The following is a 25107-nucleotide window of genomic DNA, read 5'->3' as shown; positions in this document are numbered from 1 at the left end:
TTTAAAACAGGCTTGGCTAGTGTACCTAGCTTACATGCTCAGGGCAAAACTGGTAACATTTGGGGTAGGGAAGGAGTTTTCCCCAAAGCTGATTGGCAAGGATCAAAGGCATTGATTCACAATCAGTGTTGCATCACCCTGAGGTGCCATGAGATCCTTTTAAGTTTGCAATGCAATATTAGTACTGTTAGGTGTGCAAACACCTATATGTGATTCGCATGATTGACAGATATTTCAAATAGGAATCCATAGTGTCAAAACAATTCTGAACTGCTATATTCTTTCTGAGTTCCTTGCAACAGAAGAATTGCTCTATTTTTCTGTAGTCAAAAGAATAAGTGAAAGCTAAAAGCTAGCATTTTCAGAAGGGTACCTCGAGTCTAATGAGGGGGCCCTTGAGGCTAAAAAGTTTTGATAACCGCTGACTGATTTTCTGTTTTTATTTTTCCTCTGAAGCACTGAGCATAGATTTCCTCCTAGGATTATTTGTGCATATTTTTATTAAATCCTTGCCACTGCATATTTTAACACAGAGCTCAAATGGAGGTGCTGCTTCGGACACTTCTGTTCTTTGCCTGCAGTTGTCTCTAGAGGACAAAAATACTCTTTTTCTAGCCCCCAGTTTTGGCTCAATATACACATAACTGGGAATGTTTAATGGCCTGGGATATACAGGTCAGACTTGAGGTCTTAGGATCCTTTCTGGCCTTAACTTAAAAATATGTAACCTTAGGATCACAGGAAAGTAGGGCTGGAAGGGACCTCACAAGGTCCACAAGGACTGGGAGTCCAGCCTCCTACTCAAGGCAGGATCATCTCTGACTAAACCATCTCATCCAAGTATCTGTCCAACCTGCCTTTGAAAGTTTCCAAACATGGTGATTCCACAGCTTCTCTAGGTAGCCCGCTCCAATGCTGTTCCTAACCATTCTTGTAGTCAGAAAATTCCTCCTAATCTCCAGCCTAAATTTCTCCTGTTGAAGCTTGAGGCTGTTGCTCCTAGTCCTGTCCCCAAAAGCCACAGAAAACACCCCTATCTCCACCTTCTCTATAATCACCCTTCATGTATCAAATCCCCCTCAAGTCTTCTCTTCTCCAAGCTCAATAACCCTTGTTCTTTAAGCCTTTCCTCCTAAGTCTTGCCTGCCAGGCCCCTTATCATTTTTGTTGCTCTGCATGGGATTCTTTCCAAACAGTCCACACCTTTCTTGAAGTCTGGGGCCCAAAACTGGACACTATACTCCAGGTAAGGCCTCATACAGCATACAGGTCTTCTATCCATATCCAGGTGTTATCCAGGTCTTTAGGCTCTTTGCTTACCTCTGGGCTTTTGTCTTCACCTCCCAGTGAATCTAGTTTAAAGCCCTCCTCACTAGGTTAGCAATCTGTTCCAGTAATAGCTGCTTAAAATCCATATTCCAGTATTCTTTTCAACAAAAGAATAAGCAATGATAAAGTGTGACAAAGACACTGAGGGGTACCATAAATAAATAGTATGCTGAACATGCCAGACAATTAGTAATCTTGTTTCTTCAATATCCCTGTGAAAGAAGAGGACACCTTTTTTTAGGTCTGAGTCATCCTTTTCCTTACAACCTGGTTTGCACGTGAAATATGTTACTTGCTTTTGGAATGCCATACCGCAGTTCTAACAACCATTTTCCTACTGAAGAAACCTGGGATTTTTTTTTTAATTAGGCAGCATAAAAAATATGAAGTGCCTCTTAGGTTATCCTTTAAACCATATATATCCAAATTCTACCACAGGCCCACAGCCATACACTGCCCAGGCCACATGCCCTCTCTTCCCCCACAAGATGCCCATGTCCCACTGTGCTAGAACCTTCATGCAGCACCACAGGGCCCCACACCAGCAGTATGTGGGGTCATCCAGCCACAGGCTTCCTTGGCATCACAGTCATGCTGTACTGCCCAACTCCCAGAGGCATGGGCAAGCAGCAGAACCTGGAGGAGGGAGCAGGAACTCAGAGACTCCCAGTAGCTGGAGAGTGATTTGGGGAATTGGCACCCACACCAGGAACCCAAGGACTGCAGGATAATATTCTGGAAGCCACCTGTGGCCTGCGGACCATCAGTTGATAGCCCTGCTTTAAACTATGTCCTGTAATTAAAAAAAAAGTCTTTTTATAGTTTTTCTGTTTTCCTGTTGTGGTCTAAATGGCTCTCTTCAGCAAGGGAGAGTGGATGGACCTGAAAGCAACTGTGCTAAAGGCACTTGCTAAGCACATAATACTTACATATAATACTGGCCACTCTCAGAAGCAAAGTAAGGTGTCTCCAATTCAGAGATGCTCCAGAGAGTCAGAGGCTCCAGTCTCCTGTTTCTCCATTCCAGCCAGACTCTTCCATATAAATCCCTAGTTACCTTCCCTTTTTCAGGTGGTCTTTGGGTTGCAAACTTCTACGTGCCTTCCAAAGTCAACTAGGACCAACAAGTTCTACCAACTCTGCCTCATCCAGCCATCTATGTTGGAAACTTTAAGAGCCAACACAGATTGGGGCTATACAAACGTAGATACCAATGATGAAAAACTGGGCCTCACAGTGGGGCCATTCCACATGGCTGCCACCCAGTCTGTACTCCTTGCCTCAACCCAGAGTATGCCATGATACTAAAGCTGAATGAACCATCTGGCAACCTAGATGTGGCAGATCACTTGATCGAATCACTGTAAGCAGCTTGCCGAACTAGTTGGGAAGAAATGACTGAGAAGCTGGACTTCACCCATTCCAACAGGAAGTGTTGAAGTCTACCTCATCATCTTAGAGTGGCTCATCAGCTATCAACATTGAGTCACCCTCCCACAGTGCCCAACCAAGTAGGCAGCCACCCAAGTAGCAAGAGCACCACTGGAAAAAGCAAGTGAAAAGCTGCCTCCAAAAAAAAATGAGAACTTTCCGCTGAACACACCAGACCAGAACCTTCACAGTTCTTCAACTTAGCAAGGTTTTGGACAGCATCAAGTCTGGCACTAGCCCAGACTATGACAATATCTCCCTGAGTTCCTGAAGCATCTTGGCCCACATGCTCGTTCTTGGTTGGTTCAGTTCTTTATAAGGGTCACGTGAGCGAAAGCTGCTGAAGATCTGAACTAGAGTTTTAAAGAGTCCACCTTATTGTTGTTTAAATGAAATCCTTATTTATTTTAACGCTATTCAAAGTTAGCTCTTTAGTAAAGACTAAGTTGAACCACAGTGTGAAATAGCAACTAGCCACATAAACCTGAAATTGCAGGAACACTGACATGGATTAAAGGTCTCTCCCAGACCTTGAAGTGAAACCAAACCAAAGGACTGGAAAGAGTGAAAGCAGATTAAAGAATATGAACAGCACTGAACTCCAGGAAGATACATATTCAGGTAGTATCCTGAACTTGAATTTGTGACTTGGATCTGGATCTTTAATTCAGCAAATCTAGTCATAAAAGTCTTTAGAGTTTTGTTGAGTCAGTATCAAATATATTATTAAACTGCTAAAATTGCACAAGTACTTCTTTAGATTTTTTGTGCCTTTTCAGGGAAATATCAGCAAGACACCAGGTTGCTGGACTGTGGCCAAAAGGATGTGCACAGTAATGGATTTTTAGTTTTATCTGTTGTATGTGAAGATTTTGAAGTCTTTTCACGTTGCAGCCTCCCACTCCTCTCCATAGCTTATCACTTTTCACAACATATCTGTTTAAAAAAAGCTTTAAAATTGTTTATGAAAGTTCACGTTCTACACCTGGATTGGGGAAAGAGGTTGGAGGAGAAGAGAAATGGACTCTGGGGCTTATGCACTGCCAGCTATTAGTGGAGGGTCCAAGTCACTATCAGCAAGTACAGTCGACTGGAAGAAAGAATACCTCTTTTACTATGTACTTTGCCTTAACATGGCCCCACATTAAGCTGACCCTGAAGAATACTGTGTAGGGTCAAAGAGACAATTAGGTCATACAAGTTTGAAACATTAAGTTGCTAACATCATTCCACTTTGAAAAATAGATACAGAAAGAAGAAAACCATCTTGCTTCTGTTAAATTTCATGTGCACACAGATACAATTCTTCCACTTTGGTAAACAGAGCGTTAAACCTACAAACATAAAGAAGGCATCACTGATGCATGCCTTCATTGTTTCAAAGAGACAGAACACTTTCAAGTCTATTAAAACTGAAATGAGCTCAGACAGCAACACAAAGCATTAGAAGTCTTACCAGGCACTTGAGGAGGACTCAATTTTTTCTCCAAGTCTCTATCGTCATTTCTGGATTCACAAGATTTAATGCCATTTTCCTGTTTTTCCTTGTTTGAATTTGTTATATTTTGCAAAACAGGCTTCTTAGGCAATGGAGGTTTTGTGTTAAGCTGTTCAGGAGATTTTGCTTTAGGCATTTGATTGGCATTTAAAGAGACACTGATATTTACATCAGCTGTCGCTTTTATCTGTGCCTTTTCACCTTTTAAAAATGAAGCCAACCCTTCTTTGTCCACATTAAACTCTGCACTGTATCTTTTAATCCCTTTTGCTTCTGAAGAAGAGCTGTCTCCATATTTCAAGGATAGTGAGGTGGACCTAAGTTTTACTTGAAAAGGATTCTTATCTTCACAGCTTGACTGATGCTGGGATACCACAGAAAAATCACCTGGCATGGAAATCTCATCAGCCACCTGAGAAATACAGCCAGACACCATTTTATCCATAGCATGGCCAGTGATCTCACAGTCAGACTCTGGCAACAATGCCCACATTTTATTTCTACTTTTTCCCTCCTGCAGATCTGATCCCATCTGCACTTCCTCTTTTGACTTCTCATTTTGTAAGAGGTTTGGTTTGGGCAGAGATAATCTGGAGTTCAATAAACTTCCATACTCTGAACCCTCTTTCAAGTGAAAGCTGCTAGTCCTTGGCCTTTCCCATGCTGATGACACTGAAAATTTTCTCAAAGCACTGGGTCCGGTGGCTGCTTTCTCCCTCTTTCTCTCCAAAATTGTCTCCCTTTGTATTAGTGACTGACTATTTTCTTCATTAGATATGACTGGCTCTTGAATGAACTTCTTTTCCAGAGACCAGGTAGCACAAGCCCCTGCCTGTGATAAAGCAGGCTGTGAGACATGCTGAGAAAGACCTTCAAGTAGCTGCTTGCAGGACCCAGGGAATACAGCAGATTCTCTCTTTTCCTCCATATTACAGAATGTTTCCATGGATATCTTAGCCTTCTGCCCTTTGTCTTTTGACCCTTCCAAACAAGAAGAAATATCCTGATGGGTTGGAGCATCCCCTTCAGACAGCATCTTATTAATTAGAGGCACATTTGGAAGCTGTTTATTTTCTTGATTCAAAATATCATTTGACACTTCATAGACATTCCCCATGGAAATATTCAGTGTTTCTGAGCATTTTCTTTCCCTTTGCGTTTCTCTATTCTGTATCCCACTCCATGTAATTGAATTTTCTTTAGGTTCTAAAGCAGATGGATAATCTGATGCAAGGTATGTTAATTCCTGTGTAGTTTGGCAAATCTCAGGATTATTCTCAGGTAATAAGGCTTTTTCTCTGATGGCAGACTCAGAAGTGAATTGCAGTGAGGAAGTCCTTTCATCTGTCTGTCTTAAGCAATAGGAAAAGTCTGCAGGTATTTCAGCTCTTTGCAAAGAAGGCATGTCACATGTTACAGCTGTGCTGCCTGACAGATCCTGATGACTGGTATTGAGGATTTCATCTGTCAAGTCTATCAATATCTCTCTTCCATCATGCTCCTCCTCTTCTGGAGTACAGCTCAAGTCATTCAGAGATTCAGACTGGGTCTGTTACAAAGAACAAACATTCAATACAGCTTTATTATTCCTTTACATCTTCACATATTTTTTATTGCCAGGTACATAGCAGATTATGCACTGTACTAGCTGCTGTCCAGAGAGCAAGACAACCCCTGCCCTAAATACATAGCTAGTTCATGTTTTACAAAGTTTGGTATTATATGCTGACTTTACATTACTAGATACTGGAATGCTGCACTATATATAAAATAATTTATCAAACACTCATTTAAGATATCATTTCCTATCCCTGCATCTTTTAGATGCCTTAGCCAAATCCACCAAAGCAATGGCTGGCAGCACTGTATATACCAAAGCAAAGAAGTAATGTTCTGTTGCTTTAGTGGCAGAAAAACGGCACTGGAACTAGAAAAATCTGGCCCTTTAAATTCTGCAGCTCCATCCTTTCATGAAAAACAAAACAAACCCTTTTTGGGAAAAGGAAAGCCTGAAGACTTAGGGATAGTCTATATGCATGTATTTGATTTATGTGTGTGTACACACACACATACATATTTATAGTTGCATGTATAGATACACTCCACAGGCAAGAACAGCAGAAAAAAGGTATTAAATCAGTTGGGCTATGAGAGTTTGCACAAGCTGAGGTTCTACGGCCTTCCCATACTTGTCTTATCTTTAATCAAATTGTGATAACATTTTATAGACCCTCATATTTATATCACATTTTCCTTTTTCTTTCAAGAGTTAAAAATGTCATAAGAGATTACAAAACTTTTATTTACCTGAGAGTTCTTTTTTAATAGACTTCGGGTAAGCTTTTATAAATAGGTTCTTAGAAGTGGCTAAGCATACAGGATTATTGCAAAGCATATTACTAAACTGCTGATTATGCATTTTGGTACCTGTGTTAGACGACAGTGATTCAGCATGCTATTAGGTAAATATGTGCTTTAAATGTGGGTACTCATTTTAGGAATACCAAGTATACTTTCTAAAGCAACTTAAGTCTCATTCAGTTCCCCTTTTGCAAATCATAAAGCTGCAAGGCAATTTGCTGCATGCCCATTACAAGCTCAGGAATTTAAAAGCAGGAGGTGCTGGTTGTAGGTCAGAAGTGAATTACCCAAGCAAAGTTGCACAAGAAAAATACTACTGTTGATATGTACTAGGAAGTGCAAAAACTTTCCAAAGAAAATCTCGATAGCTCCAACACCTTGGTCATTTAAATAAGGAATGGACAAAGCTATGGTGAATATACTTTGGTCATAATCTGGCACTGGCAAAAGACTTGATTATGTGGTGTTTTCCTTCCCTCCTTTTCATATATTTTTCATACAGCTGGCAATACTGTTATGCTTAGCTAAAGACTATGTGTTTTAAAGTATAGAAAGTGCTTAGTACTTGTGAAAGAAATAATGAATCCTCTTGATATTGGCATTTGGGAACATCAACAGTTATGTCTCTAAACAAGCCAACTTGACATTTTAAAAGCAATGCTTAAAATAGACAGAAATTAGTACATAAAGTAAACTTTTACAAATTCTTAAGAGGAATAGTCAAGTTTGTTTTCTCTTTTACAAAAATTATTCTAGACTCTCTCAAGTTTTCCACAATGGTCGATTAAAAATAAGGCCCCACAAATACGAAACTTATTTATGTTGGGAAAAAGCTTCCTTTATATACAAAGGTAGCTTTCACTGTTGGGCTATATTTCTACTTGGTTTTCAACTTCTGCTGGTGAAACCACACAAAGGGCACATAGTCTACTAGTTATTCAGGGAAATTGGAAAGATATTCCTAGTGCACAATACTTGGCTCCAGCCATTGAAGCACATGACACAACCTCTTATTTTTGTGCTTTTCTAGAGTGAAAAATAATCTAATGGTGAATTTTTTTGGAGGCAGAAGGGGAGATTCTCTTTCAAGAATCAGATTTTAAAGATTAACTTTCACTCCAATAAAAATGTTACCAATTATATACTTTTTTAAAAGAAAATAGTAAGAAATTTAAGTTGAGCCTGTCACAGAGGTTAAAAAACGCTCAAATAGTGCTACATGGTAAATTTAAAAACAAATGTAACCTTAAATCCATACACTGAGAGAATTAACAAGTAATCCCTTCTCACAGTGTTCAGCCTTTATTACTCTTCAGGGCTCTATTCCAGATGAGCACACAACCCTCATTAAACATTTGTCATCAGAAAGCAATAAAATATCCACTCACAGCTCTGGCTCTACTTCATAAATACATAAAGAAGTTGAAATAAGAAGGGCAAGTCAGGAAGATACAGGAAGATATAATTTTAGGGCCAATGATGAAGTCTATTTTTTTTCTTTATAATTACCGAAGAAAATCTTCCCATTCTACTAGATCTCTGGTTCCGTGGTTTTATTAAAAGCTTGTGTTTAGCAGCTGAATTATCCAAGCAAGTGAAGTACTTGGGCGGAGTGTCAAAATCAGCTGCAGGCGAAATGCTGCTGTCAGATGTTCTGGGAGATCTAGTTTTAGCACTCTCATGCTTAGGGAATAGTTGACCTTCTGTTGATCGAGGTCTAGAAGAAGGACCTGATGTGACCTAAAGAATCCCAAAGCAGAGCATCAAACAAAGACCAAGAAATTAAAATGGGAATTCTACAAAGAGAAAAGGGGGAAAAATACCCACTTTTATTGGCATTTTGGGCTTTTTAACTTCTATTTCAGTTGCAGTGCAGTTATTAGATTTGCACATGAAGTACTGTGTTAGCAAGTTTGCAAGAAGCAAGGGTTTGGGGTTTTTTTGAGTGATATCTCTTATTGCACCAACAGTATAGTTGGGAGAGATTGCACTATATGCTCAAAAGCTTGCCTAAAATCTCTAGCTACACAGTTGGTCCAATAAAAGAATTGTCAAAAAATCCCTTACTTTTTGCCTGTTTCTAAGGCCATCACAGCTGCAACAACAATCCAACCATAGCAACAGGAGCAGATCCAGAAGGGGTGTAGTGGCATGACCATACCCTCTTTCTTTCGCGGAGCAGCAGTCTGGGACAGACCACATCTGCTCCCCTCCCATTCCCTTCTCCCTTGCTTGCTGTCCTGCTGTCCTGGAGGTGAAGGAAAGTCCTGTCCTGCTCCAGCCATGCCGTGTAGGGGCTGGACTCAGCCCGGGACACCAGTGGCAGCAGTGGACAGGCAGGTTTCATTTCCCTTCCTGCTCCCCATGGGTGTTCCCCACCAGCATGGGAGCAAGCATAGAGAAGGGAAACATGCCTGCCCACCACCACTGCTGCCGCTGTCCCAGACTGACCCCAGCCCCTGGGGCAGCCTGGCTGGAACAAGGTAGAAGCTCCCCTTGCTCCTAGAACAACACGGACAACAGGGATGCCAACAGTGGCAGGCAGGGGAAAGGGGAATGGGAGAAGAGGGGACAGAGAAAGGGATGTGCCTTTAAGCACATAGGGGAAGTGGAATGTTTACCTCCTTCAGGAAGTAACCATTCCTTACCTTAGTCCCCAGTTACTACTCCCAGGGCATGATCTGCCTGCTCCTGCAGGGAGGAAGGGAGTGAAGAGGCTGGAAGCAGGGGGTGCAGCTACCCCTGCAGCTCCGGTCACTGCTCCTGCTCCCCGCTTTATAAAATCCTGGATCCGCTTCTGTGTAGTGGCACTGTACTTTTACTTTTACTTTTCCAGCAACACTGCAATACGAAGTGTATAGTAAAAGAATGTGTTACATTTGAATAGCAAAACTATAAGGTATAAAAAATGTCCATTTCAGAAGAGTGATTCTGAGAACATTCAAACCCAACCCCAGTCCCTCCAGGTCAGCTTCACATGGAACCAATCCCTTTCCAATCCTAGAGTCCCTTATTTTAAGTAACTTTATTTCTATTTGCAAACTTTGTTTTTTCAACCTGACTAAGCAGAGTATTTCATTGGTATATTTGAACAAATGTCAAGTAATCCCCTGGAATTTGCAATCTGTACAATTATCAGGCATAACACTCAGGATTATTTTTGGTCCTTTTTCTCCTTTTTTTAAACACTACTTGGTACTTTCTGCAATGGAAGTTCAATTTTGCAGCCTTCCTTATCCAATATAATTAAAAGAAAATTGATGCAGAAGTCCTAAGGCTGATGCATAATCCTTACTTTCCAGTCAGTTATGGAAAAAAAAAAAAATCAAAGATCATCTTAAAAATGAACCTTTAAAAGGGATTTTTCTCCATTCCATAATACCATTTTAAAAATAAGGCAAAATGAAAGCAGAAATAAGTTTTAAATTATGACAGATACTTTGAGACTAATGGTTCACCACAGTCCTTTGGAGGCCTGAAACTGAAATACAGCTCCATACTGCAGCCTTCTCCTTCATTGCAGTTTGTGACTTTAATGGAAGCTGCACCCAGAACCTCCACTTCCAGTAATTCTTTATCCATAAAAAAAAATAAATAACTCACCCATGCCAACTAATGGTCATTTTCATTGATTGGAACTGAATGTTTCTTTATATTTGCAGCGTGTCACTTAAACATGACTAATGCATACTGCAGTCATGTATCATGGTATACATTAGTACCTAACAATGAATACATTGGTGTTTCAGCTCCATCATAGAAGTCACAGCACATGTTCTCCTAAACAACTGTCTGTTGCCTGTTCTCCCTGGTCATTTATCCTCAGGTACTTAATACAACCAAAGGTATGATCTTTAATACTAGTTCATATATTAGGAAAATAAGAACAAAATTTATTACTTCACTTAAAACTCAGCACTCAGGCTGAATTCTAGTCATTTTGCTGCAAAGATATGAGGTCACATTATGGCTGACTTTGTTTAAGTATATTAGAAGGGAAGAATACTGAGGACATCTTTGTCCCAGCAGCACATGGCTGCAGAGGACAGGCATTGCTCAGCTGGCTGCATTAGGCAGAACAAAGTAGTAGCCAATCAGAAGGTAGCAGCCCCAGAGTTGGAGGTTCTGGGTGATGACTTAAGTGGAAGATAGACACCTAAGTCACAAAGACCAATCCAAACTGGCCCTGCTTGGTGGGGACAAATGTAAATTCATTGTAAATTAATTCTTGGAAGGAGGATGATTTTGAATCCCCTTTGAAGTGAGGAGAGCCTAAAAAGCAGGCTTTCCACTCAAGGCAAGGTACTTTTGCAGTTAAAGCAATGGACTAGGTGAGCCTCAGAAGACCTCAGTTTTGTACCAGATTTCGTTCATGACCCTGAGCATCTCAGTAAGCCACTCTCTGTTGTCATTTCCCCATTTCTAAAATACAGATACCACCAGCAACCTCAGATGTTACATTTGTGTGCCTGCTTAGAGGTTAAATTCATTTGCATCTGTAAGACAGTGTAAAAGCTGGAGCTGGGAGATGCTAGAAAAATTCATTCACTATTATTATTTACATTAATTAATTAAAAAAGAATTCCTTGGCATCAGAAAATTCTACTGAAAGTTATGTTAGCAAGCTGGGCTTTAAAAACCCCAAAAGTAGTGGTAATAACATATTTAGGAGGTTGTTCTTGCTGCAATATAGACAGACAACTGAGAATAATAGTTATGCCTTACATTTCTTTAAAAAGCTATTTTGTTTGTTCTTTAATATATTTCTCAGAAGTTACCTGTTCTTCTTCTTCACTGCCTGGTCCAGCTAAACTCAAAGAGCTAAGATGGTTGTGAGAGTCAGAGAACTGTGGGATGGAATGAGGAGATGGATTCAGTAAAAGATGACAAATGAGATGGATGTTTTAGCAGGTACACAGGTACTGTAGCTCCCATTATCAGTGTAATACCTCTGTCCAGTTCTAAGAATTAGTAAAAGGTACTGCAAACTTAAGTATAAGGCATTCAGGAAAAGACTGAAGCTTAGTTAAACATTGTGCGCCAACTTTTAAATGTTTTAAAAGTAGTTAAAACTTCTTACAAAAGGTTCCTCTTTCCATACTGGATAATAAAGCATTTAGTGTGACAGCTCTCATTAACAGATTCAGGAGAGACTACAGATTTTCCCACCATCTTTTATTTTTGGGTTGGTTTTGCAGTTTCCCCTCCACCCCTCATCCATAGCAACACTGGCTGGTTACAAAAACCTTATAAAAATAACCAGTACAAAAAGCAAGTTAAAAAAGGAAGAGGCACCCAAACATTACTTTCAGAAGTACTATAGCCAGTAAACTTACCATACCAGCTTTTATGAATTGAGGTGTTTGCAGAAGCCTCTCCTACTCTTTAGACATGTCACAATTAGCAGTATTTCAAAAAGTGACATATGCTTTGATTTGGACTCTCTCTGCACTCGTTCCCCTGAGGCATGTCGTATCCTGGCTTTTATGTGCCATTTATATTTTAACTGACAGAGTACAACTAACAATTTATAGAAAAATAGCACTTCGGAAAGGCAAGACTTTCTGAATTGTCCCACAAGTATCAATGAGGAGGTAGACTGGCAAAGGCAGCAAACCAAATATTTTATTCTCCCCTTTTATACAAACAAAAGCTCAAGTGGGCAATTGTTCCCCGAATAGGGACTTCTGTCAATATCACAATATGCTCACCCTTGTTGTTGTGTTGGAACCAAGTATTTCATGTATCAAAGACATTTCTGGAGGACTTCTAGGTAATCCATCATCTTCTGAACTGGCTCCAGCATCATCCACCCGCTTCACAAGAATTCCCAATGGAGGAGGAGGACCCAGTTTCAAATTATGCTGGAGTTTCAACTACAATACAATATGAAATCACATTTTTGTGAGTTTCCTCTCCTTATTACGTTATTCTGTCCAGTCCAATGAACTTATATTTTAAACTCTACATACCAAGATATAAAGTTAATGATCCAGAGCACCAAACTGTACACTTTAAAACTGTAATTTAAATTCAACCAAGATGTGGGTCTGTTCTTCAAGTATCATATTATATGGAAATATAATTTGCATGTTAGTGTTACTTAGCAGAAATCAAGTGTTCCACTACAGATACTATTAAACACAGACACGCACATGTGCACATGCAGTTGGAAAATAAACGGAAACACTAGTATTTTAAAAGTTTGTCTTATGTTACCTGTAAAGTTCTAATCCGATCTGAAATGTTTTCCTGAGAAAACACTCGTACTGGCCTACATGGTTCTTGCGCAGCCTCAGGAATGAAAATGCTGTCATGTGACAAAGCTCTGCTTCCCATGACACCTTTGTGGTTCCTGGGATAATACAATAAAACTGTGAAGATGCATCTGCTTATTTCTTTAACCTCTTTACTAAATATATAAGTCTTAGATTACCTAAAAGAGATGTTTCAATGGAGAGGTTAACATTTCATGTTTTGCCTAAATTCTAAACTGCTCACTGAATAAAATGACATCATTCAGATGAATCTACATAGTACCTATTAAAATAAAAGTCAGTAGTGATATATGTGATGCTGGTAAGATAGACTATCATGACCCTACAATAAAGTCCTATACAGTTTGAAAAAAATACACTTTGTATAGGCGCTTTTAAACATTTTACAGGACTTTGATAAGTACATTCCTGCCATATTCCAGCAAGTCCTGCCAAAGTTGCTCATTTGGGAGAGTGTTAGACTGAAGATGTGAAGATCCCTGGATTGATTCCAGGCTTTGGCAAGCCTCCTAACTTCTTTTATGGGACTGGGTAGCTCAGGTGGTAGAGCATCAGACATAACTTGAAGACTGAAAGTTCAAGTTCCTGTTCAGGTGGCAGCTGTGACAGGAGGATGAAGTCTGGGGAGGTCTATTTTGAATCCTGCCATGAGCAGAGGGCTGGACTAGATGATCTCATTGAGGTCCCTTTCAGCTCTACTTTACTATGATCTGATTTCCCTTGAAATTTTCAAGAGCAGGTTGGAGAGATCCTTGACTACAATGGTTTAGTCAGGGATGATCCTGCCTTTGTCTGCACTAGATTACCTTGTGACGTCCCTTCGAGCCCTTCTTTCTTATGAAGCTATGATCCATACAATTCTTTAACAAAAAAATTGGAAAAAGAGTTGGCTTTATTAAATTCTGTATGATCAGATTAATTTCTAAAAGCCCCTATTCACCCCTTCTCTAACAAAAATCCATAAGGTTTTTCCCTTAGGAATCTCCTGTACATGTATGCATATTACTGATTTCCATTTATACTCCTGAATCCAGATGAGGTTCTCTAGCTAGGCTTCATACACCAGGTTGTACTAATAATTTTCACTAATTTTCCTCTTGCTACTATGCCATGGTTTGTCCCAGCAGGAGGGAAGGAAAGCTTGTCAACGTAACAGTAGAGGTGGAGGATGGATTGCTCCTACAATGACATGGTGTGATTCCAATTTCCCATGAACCCTCTGAGATCTGCCAGGTTAGGGCAGATACTTGTATGTGGACAGGACAGGGCATCCTCTATTGTGGGAAGATATTATGGCACTGATTCTGCAACTCAATCTGTTCGAGTGGATGCTGCATACATTTTGGCTAGGGACAGAAGTTGCACATAAACTGGTTTATGTGATCAAAAACTGGTTTTAACCTGTAACAGAACAAAAGTTCAGTGCACATAAGCCAATTTCAAAATGGCCAAAACTGGTTTAAGATAAACCTGGTTGAATGTAATATCAGACTTAACTGATTTGGGTCAAACTAGTTTATGGAACTTCTGTCCCAGACCCCTTCCTGTTTCAAGTTAAAGCAGAGTCCCCCAGCATCCCAGCAGGCTTTTCAGCCCTGGGCTAGGCTGGGCTGTGCAGTCTGCTCCAGATGGTAGGGCTGGCCACACCCCTCTTCTCTGTAGCCCAAGCAGTGGCAGGAGTATGACCAGATGCCAGCCCAGCATGGCCCCCTGAAGCAAAGGGGGCAGGGAGGGGGTTTATTTCCCCTTCCCTCCCCACTTTGCCCGAGTGGTTTATTCCCCACTCCCTTCCCCCTCCCCCAGGACCCCAACTGGGGTCTGCCTGGCCAGGGCAAAGCAGCCCCTGTCAGGGCCCCTCTCTGCTTGCTGCTCCAGTTGCAGAAGCATGGCCAGATGCCTACCCAGCACGACCCCCTGAGGCAGAAGGAGAGGGAGGAGGTTTATTCCCACCTCTGTCCTCTCTCCCACCAGAGGGGCTGCAGCCAGGGTCTGCTAGCCTTGGCCGCCGCTTCTGCCACTTGTCTCCAGACAGGCAGACTCCAGCTGGGGCCCCTGGGAGGAGAGGGCAGGGAGGGGGGAATACCAGCTCGCATCTGGCCAAGCCCCATCCCCCGCTTGCTGGAGCAGTGAGTGGGGAGGGACCCTGACAGGGGCAGCATCCCCTGTCATGGTGTCCTGGGGACTGCAAGCCTCTTCCCAAGACTGTGCTGTGGGCAGGAGTGAGGTGGGCAGAGCTGCCCCAACCTGTATGGGGCGAGCGGCGGCGGTGCTAGGGGGTTTGGAGGGCTTTGGCCAACCCAAAATCTGACTTAGTTCCTGTAGCCACCCCTCCCAGCCCCACCACTGCTGGTTGCCCTGTGCAGGCTGCGGCAGAGCTGCCCACCCCACTCCTGCCCACAGCGCAGCCCCCACCACTGAGAAGAGGCTTGTGCTCTCCAAGACACCATGACAGGGGCTGTCAAGGGTCTTTTTCCCCTCACTGCTCCAGTGGCATGGGCAGGGGCATGGCCAGACACTGGCCTGGCATGGCCCTCTTAGGTGAAGGGGGCAGAGAGGAGGTTTATTAACCCCCCTTCCCCTCAAGACCCCTGCCTGGCTGGGGCAGAGCAGCCCCTGTCAGGGTCCCTCCCCCCTCACTGTTCCAGTGGCAGGGGCATGGCTCCCTGAGGCAAAGGAGGCAGGGAGGCGTTTAATCCCTCTCCCTCACTTTTTCCCCCCAGGGGATCCCCACTGGGGTCTGCCTGGCCAGGGGTGAGCAGTGGAGGTGGCAGCCAGGGCTGGCAGACCCTGGCTGCAGTCCCTTGATGGGAGAAATAAACCCGCTCCATGCCCCCTTCACCTTAGGGGGCCATGCCAGGTGGATGTCTGGCCATATCCCCACCACTGGAGTGGCAAGGGGGGAGGAACCCTGACAGGGGCTGCTCCACACTGGCCAGGGAAACCCTGGCTAGGGTCCTGAGGGAAGAGGGAAGGGAGGGGGGAAATAAACTCCCTCCCTGCCCCCTTTGCTTTAGAGGGCCATGCCAGGCCATCATCTGGCTGAGGATTGGGGTCTGGTCATGCTCTTTCCCTCCCCACAAAAGCCTGGCAAGGGCTGCTTCCTCCCTCCTGCTCCAGGCACACCCCAGCTGGGGTCCCTGAAGGTTGGGGGGTGGGGTTTAAACCCCATCCTCAATCAGGCCTGCCAGGGCCTGGCCATGCCTTCTCCCTCAGCTCAGCTTTCCTCTGGCCTGGCCACTGCAGGAGAGAAGAAGAGAGGACTCAGTCTAGCACCCCCTGACTTCTAGCTTGAGCAACTGCAGTCTTGTGGTGGCATTTCCAGAATCAAAAGTGAATGTCTGTTCACTTGCTTGCCAGTTCAATCTACACAGGTTAGACTAAGCTGCAAAGATTTAATCAATTCAGGCTTTGGCTTTTTGAATGTCTGTACTTAGCCACAGAGGTCTTCTGACTACATGTATATCCAACTGTAGTATTTAGTGCCTGCACACATGATAGCATTAATTTTAATGGAGCACTTGGACACATTTTTTCAGTCCTTATTTGTGGCCTTGTAGAGGAGCCAAGAGAGTTCTTAATGCACCAACTCATGCATTACATTTTACTTCAGGTTTATGAAGGGAATAGCAAGTAACAATCTCTGTGAAGTAATGCCTTATTTCTTCATGGAAACTGTGGATCAGTGCCATAGATCCATTCAGCTAATTTCTAATGCCTTGGTTATGCTAATTTCCTTGCATGACTGCACTCCAAAATATGGGCAATTGCACACAGGCCTCTGATAGTGTAATGGAGCAAATCTGAAATGTATACATATGGATTTCCTTCTCTCTGCTCCCCTTTCCTTTTAAACAAGCACAGCTAAATAAAGAGAGAAATGAAATATTCAAGTGAAACACTGGGACTCTCCCAGCTATCAGTTTTTGACGAGATTACAACATCAACGGAAAAAAATTGAACAAATGTATGTTTTCCTGAGCTGAGATAATGTTGAGGGGACAAAAGGGAAAACAATCATGGAGCATGACTGAATTTTTCCTTACACCAGCTACGAAAAGTAAGTTTGATAAATCAATAGGTGGAAAAAACTGATTAGTATTCCTGATGCAGAAGGAAGGCAAGCCTGCTGTTTGGGTTTAATTCGCTGGAGAGATTACAAGAACAGTTTATCTTAGTAAAAATGGGATTTCTGTAATGCAGCCAAGGTCAGAGAGATCTATAGCAATTTGCTAAGTAAATGCCAGTCAGAGGTGTTACAGTTGCTTAATGCACCTACATTCTCCAAGACTGAAATACAGTTGGAGAAGCAATGTTGTTGTATAAGCACATTTATTCAACCCAGTTTTCCACCTTTTCCTTTTTCTTTCTGGACATGCAAGCCTTGGGGACACATGTTTGAAATGCACAAAATGCTCCATCAATTTACCAGACATATTTCATTTTCTTTTCTTTCAAAGTATTTAAATGCCTCAAATTTTACACAGGAGTCAGTAAAAGTAATAACAAAGAAAAACAGATGTTGTAAGCAGAAAATTAGACATGCACTTCAACATGACATGTGAAGTTACTAACAAGACAGAGGTCTAACCATCAATGTTCTTAAGATATTTTTTGTCAAGTAAGAATGCAATAACTCTGATGGATATTCTGGCATACCACTAAGGTTTCCAAATGTAATGGTCAAGCTGTCCTATCCTTTCTACCACCCACACTGCAAAATGAATGTCTGGGTTTTTTTTTAAAACAGATATTTTGGTTGTCTGGTGCTGCCTAGTGGCAAAACCATTTAACATCTGTTTAAATGGACTCTTGATTTTGCACGATAAACTTTCCAGTCTCACTGTACATCCAAACATTGCATATTTTTGCTTACAGTATACAATTTCTGGACTAATCAGACTCCTGTCCTTGAGGATGCGCCATCCATTAAAACAGGGGTTTCAATTTTTTAACAAGGGTACCCCTTTGGTCTCAAAGTTTCAGCTCATGTGCCCCTTTATATTTTTTTCTGGTTTTTAAGGGGGGCAGATCGAGGCCCCCACGGTGAGGGAGTGGAGCTGGGGCAAGGGCAGCTGCTGCATAGGCAGAGAGAGTAAAAATTATTTGGGATGGGGCTGAGCATGCGCACACCCCCCCAGCAGGTAAGTCTGTGGGGGAAGGGGCAGGGGAAGGGAGAGGGCCATGGGGGAGGCAGATCAAGGCCCCCACAGTGAGGGAGAGAGCGGGGCACAGTCAGGAGCAGGGGCTGAGGCGAGTGCATGCCTTACTCACCCCAGCCCTGGCTCCTGCCCTGCTCCCGCTCCCCACCACGGTGAGGGAGGGAGTGGGACTGGGGCTGTGGATTGAGACCCCCACAGTGCAAGAGGCAGTGGGGCAGGAGCAAGGGCAAATCATTCACCCCTGCCCCTGCCTCAGTCCCTCCTGCACTGTGAGGACTGTCTCATGACCCAGCCTGGCCGGGGCCCTATTTAATGTGAATAGGGCCCTAACTGGTTTGGGTTGTGGGACAATTGGAGCCTGGTTGCTCATCCAGGGGTGCATGCAGGCAGCTCATGCTGCTGTGTACACTGTGAGAGAGCCAAAGGGGCAGGGCGGGGCAGCATGGGGGGCACATGCTTCCCTGCACTGTGCCTCTGGACATGTCACTGGGCTCTGATTGCTGGGCCCTGCTCTACTCCCTCCTACACTGTGGGCGTCTCATTCTGCACCCCCCACCAGCTCAGTCACAAAGAAAGTGAGGGAGGAATGATGAGGTGAGAGAGAGAGTGGGGCTGGGGCTGGGGCAGGCACTGCACAGCCGGAGCAGGGTGTGGGACTGAGCTGTGCAGGGGGCAGGCTCCCACCATTATACACCCCTCCAGGAGGGCATGGGGGGGACACGTGCCCCCAGATCTGCATGGGGGTGGGGCAGACTGCAGCTGCGGATTGGGGATATGCTGGGCTCTTCCTGGCGGGGGCTGGGTTGGGCTACGCATGGAGCAGGCGGCGGTGGCACTGGGAAGGGGGCTATGGGAAAGGGAGCTGCATCCACCCCAAAATATGCCATAGCCCCCCCAACCCTATCCCAGCACAGCCTGGCCCAACACCCCTGCCAGAAACAGCCTGACACTGCCCCGGCCCCAGCTTGCAGAGGCCCACAGCCCACCCTACCCCGTGTGCTGAGCTATGGTCATATGCCCCCCATGCCGTCCCAGGTATGCATAGTGGTGGTGCTGGGAGTGGGGGCTTGCATACAGCCACTGCCACCACCACACCACTTGGATGCACATCATGCCAATTTCTCATAGCCAGTCGCAGCTCCATGGGTTGCTGATGGGCCTTCCACCCAGCCAATCACATCCTGCTGGGAGCAGGCACAAAACACACTCCCATCACCCCACCCCCCACCATCCAGACCTTTGCAGTTCTGTTGTAAAGGAGTAGAGGCCAATCAGGACAGCGAGTTGGGGTCAAGAGTGGGCAGGTGCCACAGTGTGCTGTGCAGGGCTGGCAGGGCCCAGAGCATCCCTCCCCCTCCCTCGGGTAAGAGGCAAAGCGTGGAAATGCACTGGGGGAGAGGCTGCTGTTGCATCCCAGGGTGCACTCTGTCCCCACCCTCCTACCCCCTACAACCTAAGTACCCCTGGGGGTACATGTACCCGCAATTGACAACCCCAGCATTAAAACAACAGCTTCCTTTTTAAGCAGCCAACCTTTCTTAAGGAAGTGCATCAGAATGAACATTGAGCCTGCAGCCTGTCTGTACACTGAAAAAAATATGCAAATTGTACACCATAGTTCACATAATCCCCATAAAGACACAGAGAAATAGTTCAAGAGCACTCACGTTATTTGAGGAATGTATGCCTTGGGAGAGAAGTCTTAAGGACTAGATTTTCAAAAGTATTTAAGGCACCTAGATATGCAGAGACAGACTTTGTGGAATTTTCAAAAGTGGTATAGAATATATTAGGTATCTTATTTCCACTAGCTGCAATGAAAGTTAGGCATTTAGCCTCTACGCAGGTTATCTGAATCTTTCAACCCCTCAAATGGCTTTAAAAATCTGGTTCTTAAGCAAGTATCATTATTTTTCAATGAAACTTTAAAAACCTAAGTCATTTATAGAAAATTGGATTCAAGTCCTTTTAAAAATGCTGTCCCAAAGTTTATTTTTCCTCATATGACATGGATTTTTGTAAAGTAAGAATATTGCTACACCTAAGTCACATTTTCATTTCATTCATTTTAATTAGCCATACCCCTGGACGAGTCACCGAGCTCCGATTGTCCCATGACCTGGCCCAGCTGGGGCCCCATTCATAGCGAATGGGGCCCTGGCCAGGCCAGGTCATGGGACAATCCTCACAGTGCAGAAGGGAGTGCAGCAGGAGTGAATGATTTATTTTTCTAAAAAAAAGATAAAAATTCTGTTATTCTTTAAGATGGATTAATTAATAACGTTTAAAAAAAGAAGATAAAGTGCTTAACACAGCTTTTTGATTAAGAGGTGAAGGTAATACCTTGGACGTTTAATACATTGCTCATGCTTGGAAAAATCAGTTCTTTATTCATCCATACCATTTTAAAAGACTTACTCAAGTTCATCTTCAGAATCATAGCCTGTGTGTGCAGACTCTGAGGCCATGACATCACTGGTTGACTGGCATGGTTTCAAATGGCTGGTCCCCATAGATGGTAAGGTCTCTTTCCTTTTCCTTTTACCAAAGAACTTTTTGAAAGATTTGAACTTTGACTTTTTCTTTCCTAGACAAAGAAGAGTTAAGATTCTATAGAATTCCATTGGGTTTCTTCATAAGAGGTTTTTCTTGGAAAAGGCAACCTGGCCCAATGCAGTATGCTATATCATATGAACAGGTCTTCTCAGTCTATACTGATTGCAAGGAATTGCAGTTAGCTGGAGGAAAGGGTTGTGATACTTATGGCATGTTAGAAATAACCTGCCACCTAGAATCTTTTCTAATACTGCCTATACCTACCTCTTGAGAAAAGATTTAATACAATTACAGTGTAAGGAAAAACTCCTGTCAAGGATGCACAAATAGAAACTAACTGCATTTGCTTAGCAAAATAAATCACAAACATAAGGACAACCTTGTCACCAAAACTAGTTTAAATATAGAAATAGATTATTTAGATAAAATAGGCAAATACCAGGAGGCCAATCATTTTTTATAATATTAATTTTATTAAATCCAGAATATTGTAGATAGGAATTATGAAACTCAATGGTTCTCAGACAATTCAATAGGAATTGGGCAATAATCTTGAAATGTGATGCTGGGCTGCTCAGGGAAGAGGGAACTTTAAACAGGGCTAATTCTAGGCCCAAGGAGTCTTCCATCTTTCTTGATAAAAATAGGTTTGTTTGCAAAACAATCCAACAATAGGAAAAAACCAAACAACTGCAGAAGTGTCTCAAAGAGTCATTACACTAAGAATTAACATGGCTTAGGCACATGTTTTGAAAAGTGGAGTAAGACAAAGAATAGGGGTCAAAGAATTAGACTTGTTATAAGCTGTGGCAGCTCCACTCATGTGAGAAGAATTATGGCAGCTTGCACAGAAGTTTTGAATGTCACCATAGGAAATTGATTTACCCTGAGTGTATGAAAAAGTCCCAAAACTATAGTTCAAGTGGGAGGTGAAGAAGGGAAAGGAGTGAATGAGAGAGGAGCATTATCTGAACAGGTAAAATACTTTCCATGATAAAGCTAAAAATATCGTTTAGCTATAGAATTTTTAAACCATAAATGAAATGTTTTCATATTCTAGGGGAATTCTGCATTCTACCTGAATTGTCTTCACCAAATCCTTCAGCCTCTCGCAGTTTGGAGTCCATTATCCTTGTGGAACTCATGTTACAGTTACTATATAAGGGAAAAAAAAAGAACCAGTCAAAAGAACCTTCTCAAAGAACCAGTCCTACTCAAAGAGTTTCTATCAGTTAAAAACATACATCCAGCTAAATATACATTAGAACACTTTTTCTTAGGGAATATTTGAATGAATGCCACAGAACACTGCAAGCGGATAATAACAATTGCCAATTCTATTTAATTTAATTAGAGTTCTGACTAACCTCTGTTAACAAAAAATGCAGTTCAACAAGATTCATAAACGTATGGAAATTGCTTCATCAGACAGAATTTGCTTCCCTGGCTATGCAACATTGTGCAGTCTACAGGGGGAAATCTAATACCTTTGACAAATACAGTATTTGTTTACACAGAAAATTAATAATAGGAAAGTATTGGATATATTTTTGGTCTATTATAATTAAGTTTAAGCTAAAGGATTCTTGAACCAGCCACAGAAAAAAGTACCAGTCATCTTATGTTTACTTTTTCATCCAGTCAACTATATAAAAAATTCTACCAATGCAGTTCTTTCTCTTTTAGATATAGTATTAACGTTCCTAGATAGTAGTTTTGCCCATTCAAAGAATTCTAACTGCAAAATATTCTAACGTAGTACATTGCTCAGGCTTTGGGAAAAAAATATTTGTGCACGTAATTTAAAATGCACTTTCAGAGCAGCCATTCATCTATGGTTTTTTGTTTCATCACCTAGAGGTTTATCTCATTTGCCAAAACTATCACTTCATGGTAGACACAGTATAAGGAATGAACACCACTGACTGGGTGCAACTCAGATACCATGACAGCTGAAGGTTTTAGGGAATGTGTGCTCATACTAGAACCTAGACAGAAAAAAACTCTTGTCTTGGCCCACAAAAATAAGAGCAAGCTTAAGCAACCACACTCAGAAATTCACGGAGTTAGTAAAATGGAAATGTAACATCTATTATTCCAGACCGAAACATTAATGAGCCTTTGGCCTTTGGGTCCAACCATGAAAAATGACTATACCACAACAGTAAGAGTCACCTCTATTGCAGAACAACAAATGTGAATACTTCCCCGGTCATACACAGCATCTACATCACTCAGACAAGCAAATATATTGCAGTAAAACCTACAATCACAGGACTTTCCCCCTAAACTATCATTATTGACAATAACTAAAATAATAATGAAATACAAACACTAAAGAGAGAGTAGGCTCAACACGCAAATATAAAAAGAAGGGAACTCCTTTAATTAGCAAAAAAGAAGCTTGGTGTCCTAAGTTTGCTGAGGCAAACTGTAGTCAAGCAGCAGGGCTACAGATCCATGACCAGACAGCTCCCTCGCTCATAGTTTCCCTGCGCTCCCATTCCCTGAAGCAGGGCTGTCCAACTTCTAAGCAGCCAGGGGCCACACAGCACGAGGGCTACATCATGCCACATGGGGGCACCACTTCCCTCTACTGCACTGCACACATGGATGCCCCAGCCTTACCCTCATTTCCCTAGCTGTTGCATCCTTCTGTGTACTGCACCACATGGACACCACACGCTGCATTGTGTCTAATAGCTTCCTGGATTGGGGGAAGGAAGTGGAAGCTGAAAAAGGAAAGGGTATACAGAGCCCCTGGCTACGGCTGCAGCTAAAGTAACAGAGGAAGTAGTAGCTGGGTGGGAGCCCAGGAGCTGCAAATTAGACCCTTGTAAGCTGCCAACTGAACAACCCTGTCCTAGAGGACTAGGGGGAAAAAGTCAGGCTTACCAAATACCAGAAAGAGTCTGTCAGTAATTAAGGAATCTACATACAACTTGTATCAATTTCATAACCTCAGTCAAAATTTGTATCATTGAATGCCTCAGTGCATGTGGTTTCATCGGATCTCTCTCAGACTAAGCACAATGAAGGCATGCTAAACTTTAAGGAATCTCCTTCTAGGAGGGGGCACATTAGGACACAGGGATGGCTGAAGCATAGAGAAGAAGGGCCCCTGCAGGGAAGAGCAATGGAAATTTCCCAGAAACGGAACAAAGATCAGGTATTAATGCAGGATCTTAGAAATCACAGAGCCAAGAGCCTCAGAGGGATCTCAGAGGGCCCCACAGAAAAGCATGAAGGTTGGCCAGCAGAGAGAAACACGTGGTAGACATATGTGGCTTTGGTAGAAAAACAGTGCTTACCTGTAATACCAGCCAAGGAAGAAGGAAACTGGCTGCACAAGGTGGATGGAGTTGGGTTAGGGGATGGAGTTTGGCTGGGGAGCAAGAAGCATTCATGGTTCAGAGAAACCCTGTGCCAGATGAGGGATCTTAGGAGTACTTTGAGAAGGCTTATGGCAAAATCCATTAGAGTGAGCTGGGGAAGTTCTATCAGGATCACTTAAAAAAAATAATTAGTTTATATATTATTTTTATTTATAGTATGTGTGTGTGTGTGTGTTCGTTAGAGGTACATGTATATATCTATCCTTAATGTATTGGCACTGATAAACGAAAAATTGACATTATCGGCAATCGGCTTTTTTTGGCCAATGTGGCTGATAACGTCACCAATAAATGCTGCATGCATGTGCACAGTTGCAGCATGCATGCAGCCCAGTAGCTTAGAAAGCAGCATCTGGCCAGTAAGTCTGTGGTGGGGAAGGGGTATGGGAGGGCAAATTAAAGCCCACACGGTGAGGGAGGGAGTGGGGTTGGGGATGGGGCAGCGGCAGGCATTGCCGAGCCAGGGCGGGCCATGGGACGGAGCTGCAGCTCCCACCACTGTGTGCATCCCTGGTGGAGGCATGGGGGGTATGTGCCCCCCAGATGTGTGCATGGGGTGAGGGCAGGCTGCTGCTGAAGGCTGGGGCCCAGGGCTGCACTGGCCTCTTCCTAGTGGAAGGAGGTACTGGGCCAGGGCTGCGCTCAGGGTGGGTGGGGTGGGACAGGTGGCAGCAGCAAATTTTAGGGTGGCTGTAGCCCACCCTGTTGCCCACCCCCAGTGTCACCACCTGTCCCACCTCTACCCACCCAGAGTACAGTTCCAGCCCAGCCCCCACTGGCAAGAGGCAGGAGCAGCCCCTGGCCCTGAGCCCACATTGGGCAGTCCGCTCTTGCCCTGTGCACAAATCTGTGAGGCACAGCCCCCATGCCTCCCCCAGGTGTGTGCACAGCAGCGGGAGCCAACCACCTCCCCACCCCCTGGGTGAACCGCCCATGTCTCCATCCCACACCTGCCCCTCCCCAGCTGGGCAGCGCCTGCCCCTACCCCTGCCCCACTCCCTTCCTCACAGTGGGGGCCTCAATCTGTCCCCCCACACCTTTTCCCTACTCCATGCCCCTCCCTCCCCACAGACACTGCTCTCCAAGCTTCTGGGCTGCCA

General features: G+C 43.4%; 1 protein-coding gene across 2 annotated transcripts in view; it reads right to left on the bottom strand.

Moving 5' to 3' along the window:
• Positions 1-25107, bottom strand: part of KIAA1211L (KIAA1211 like) — a 70608-nt gene that overhangs the window by 23673 nt on the left and 21828 nt on the right. For both annotated transcript variants that reach the window (XM_019525376.1, XM_019525375.1), the window contains exons 2-8: positions 21691-21767; positions 20475-20643; positions 12839-12974; positions 12331-12495; positions 11398-11466; positions 8129-8359; positions 4217-5807 (exon numbers count right to left, since the gene is read on the bottom strand). In XM_019525376.1, the coding sequence (XP_019380921.1) occupies positions 4217-5807; positions 8129-8359; positions 11398-11466; positions 12331-12495; positions 12839-12974; positions 20475-20643; positions 21691-21767 (2438 nt within the window). The remainder of the gene's footprint in view (positions 1-4216; positions 5808-8128; positions 8360-11397; positions 11467-12330; positions 12496-12838; positions 12975-20474; positions 20644-21690; positions 21768-25107) is intronic.

The sequence above is a fragment of the Gavialis gangeticus genome, unplaced genomic scaffold (genome assembly GCF_001723915.1).
Source record: "Gavialis gangeticus isolate Ggan-Ray unplaced genomic scaffold, GavGan_comp1, whole genome shotgun sequence".
NCBI classification, from domain to species: domain Eukaryota; kingdom Metazoa; phylum Chordata; order Crocodylia; family Gavialidae; genus Gavialis; species Gavialis gangeticus.
This window is presented reverse-complemented; position numbering and strand designations above follow the sequence as displayed.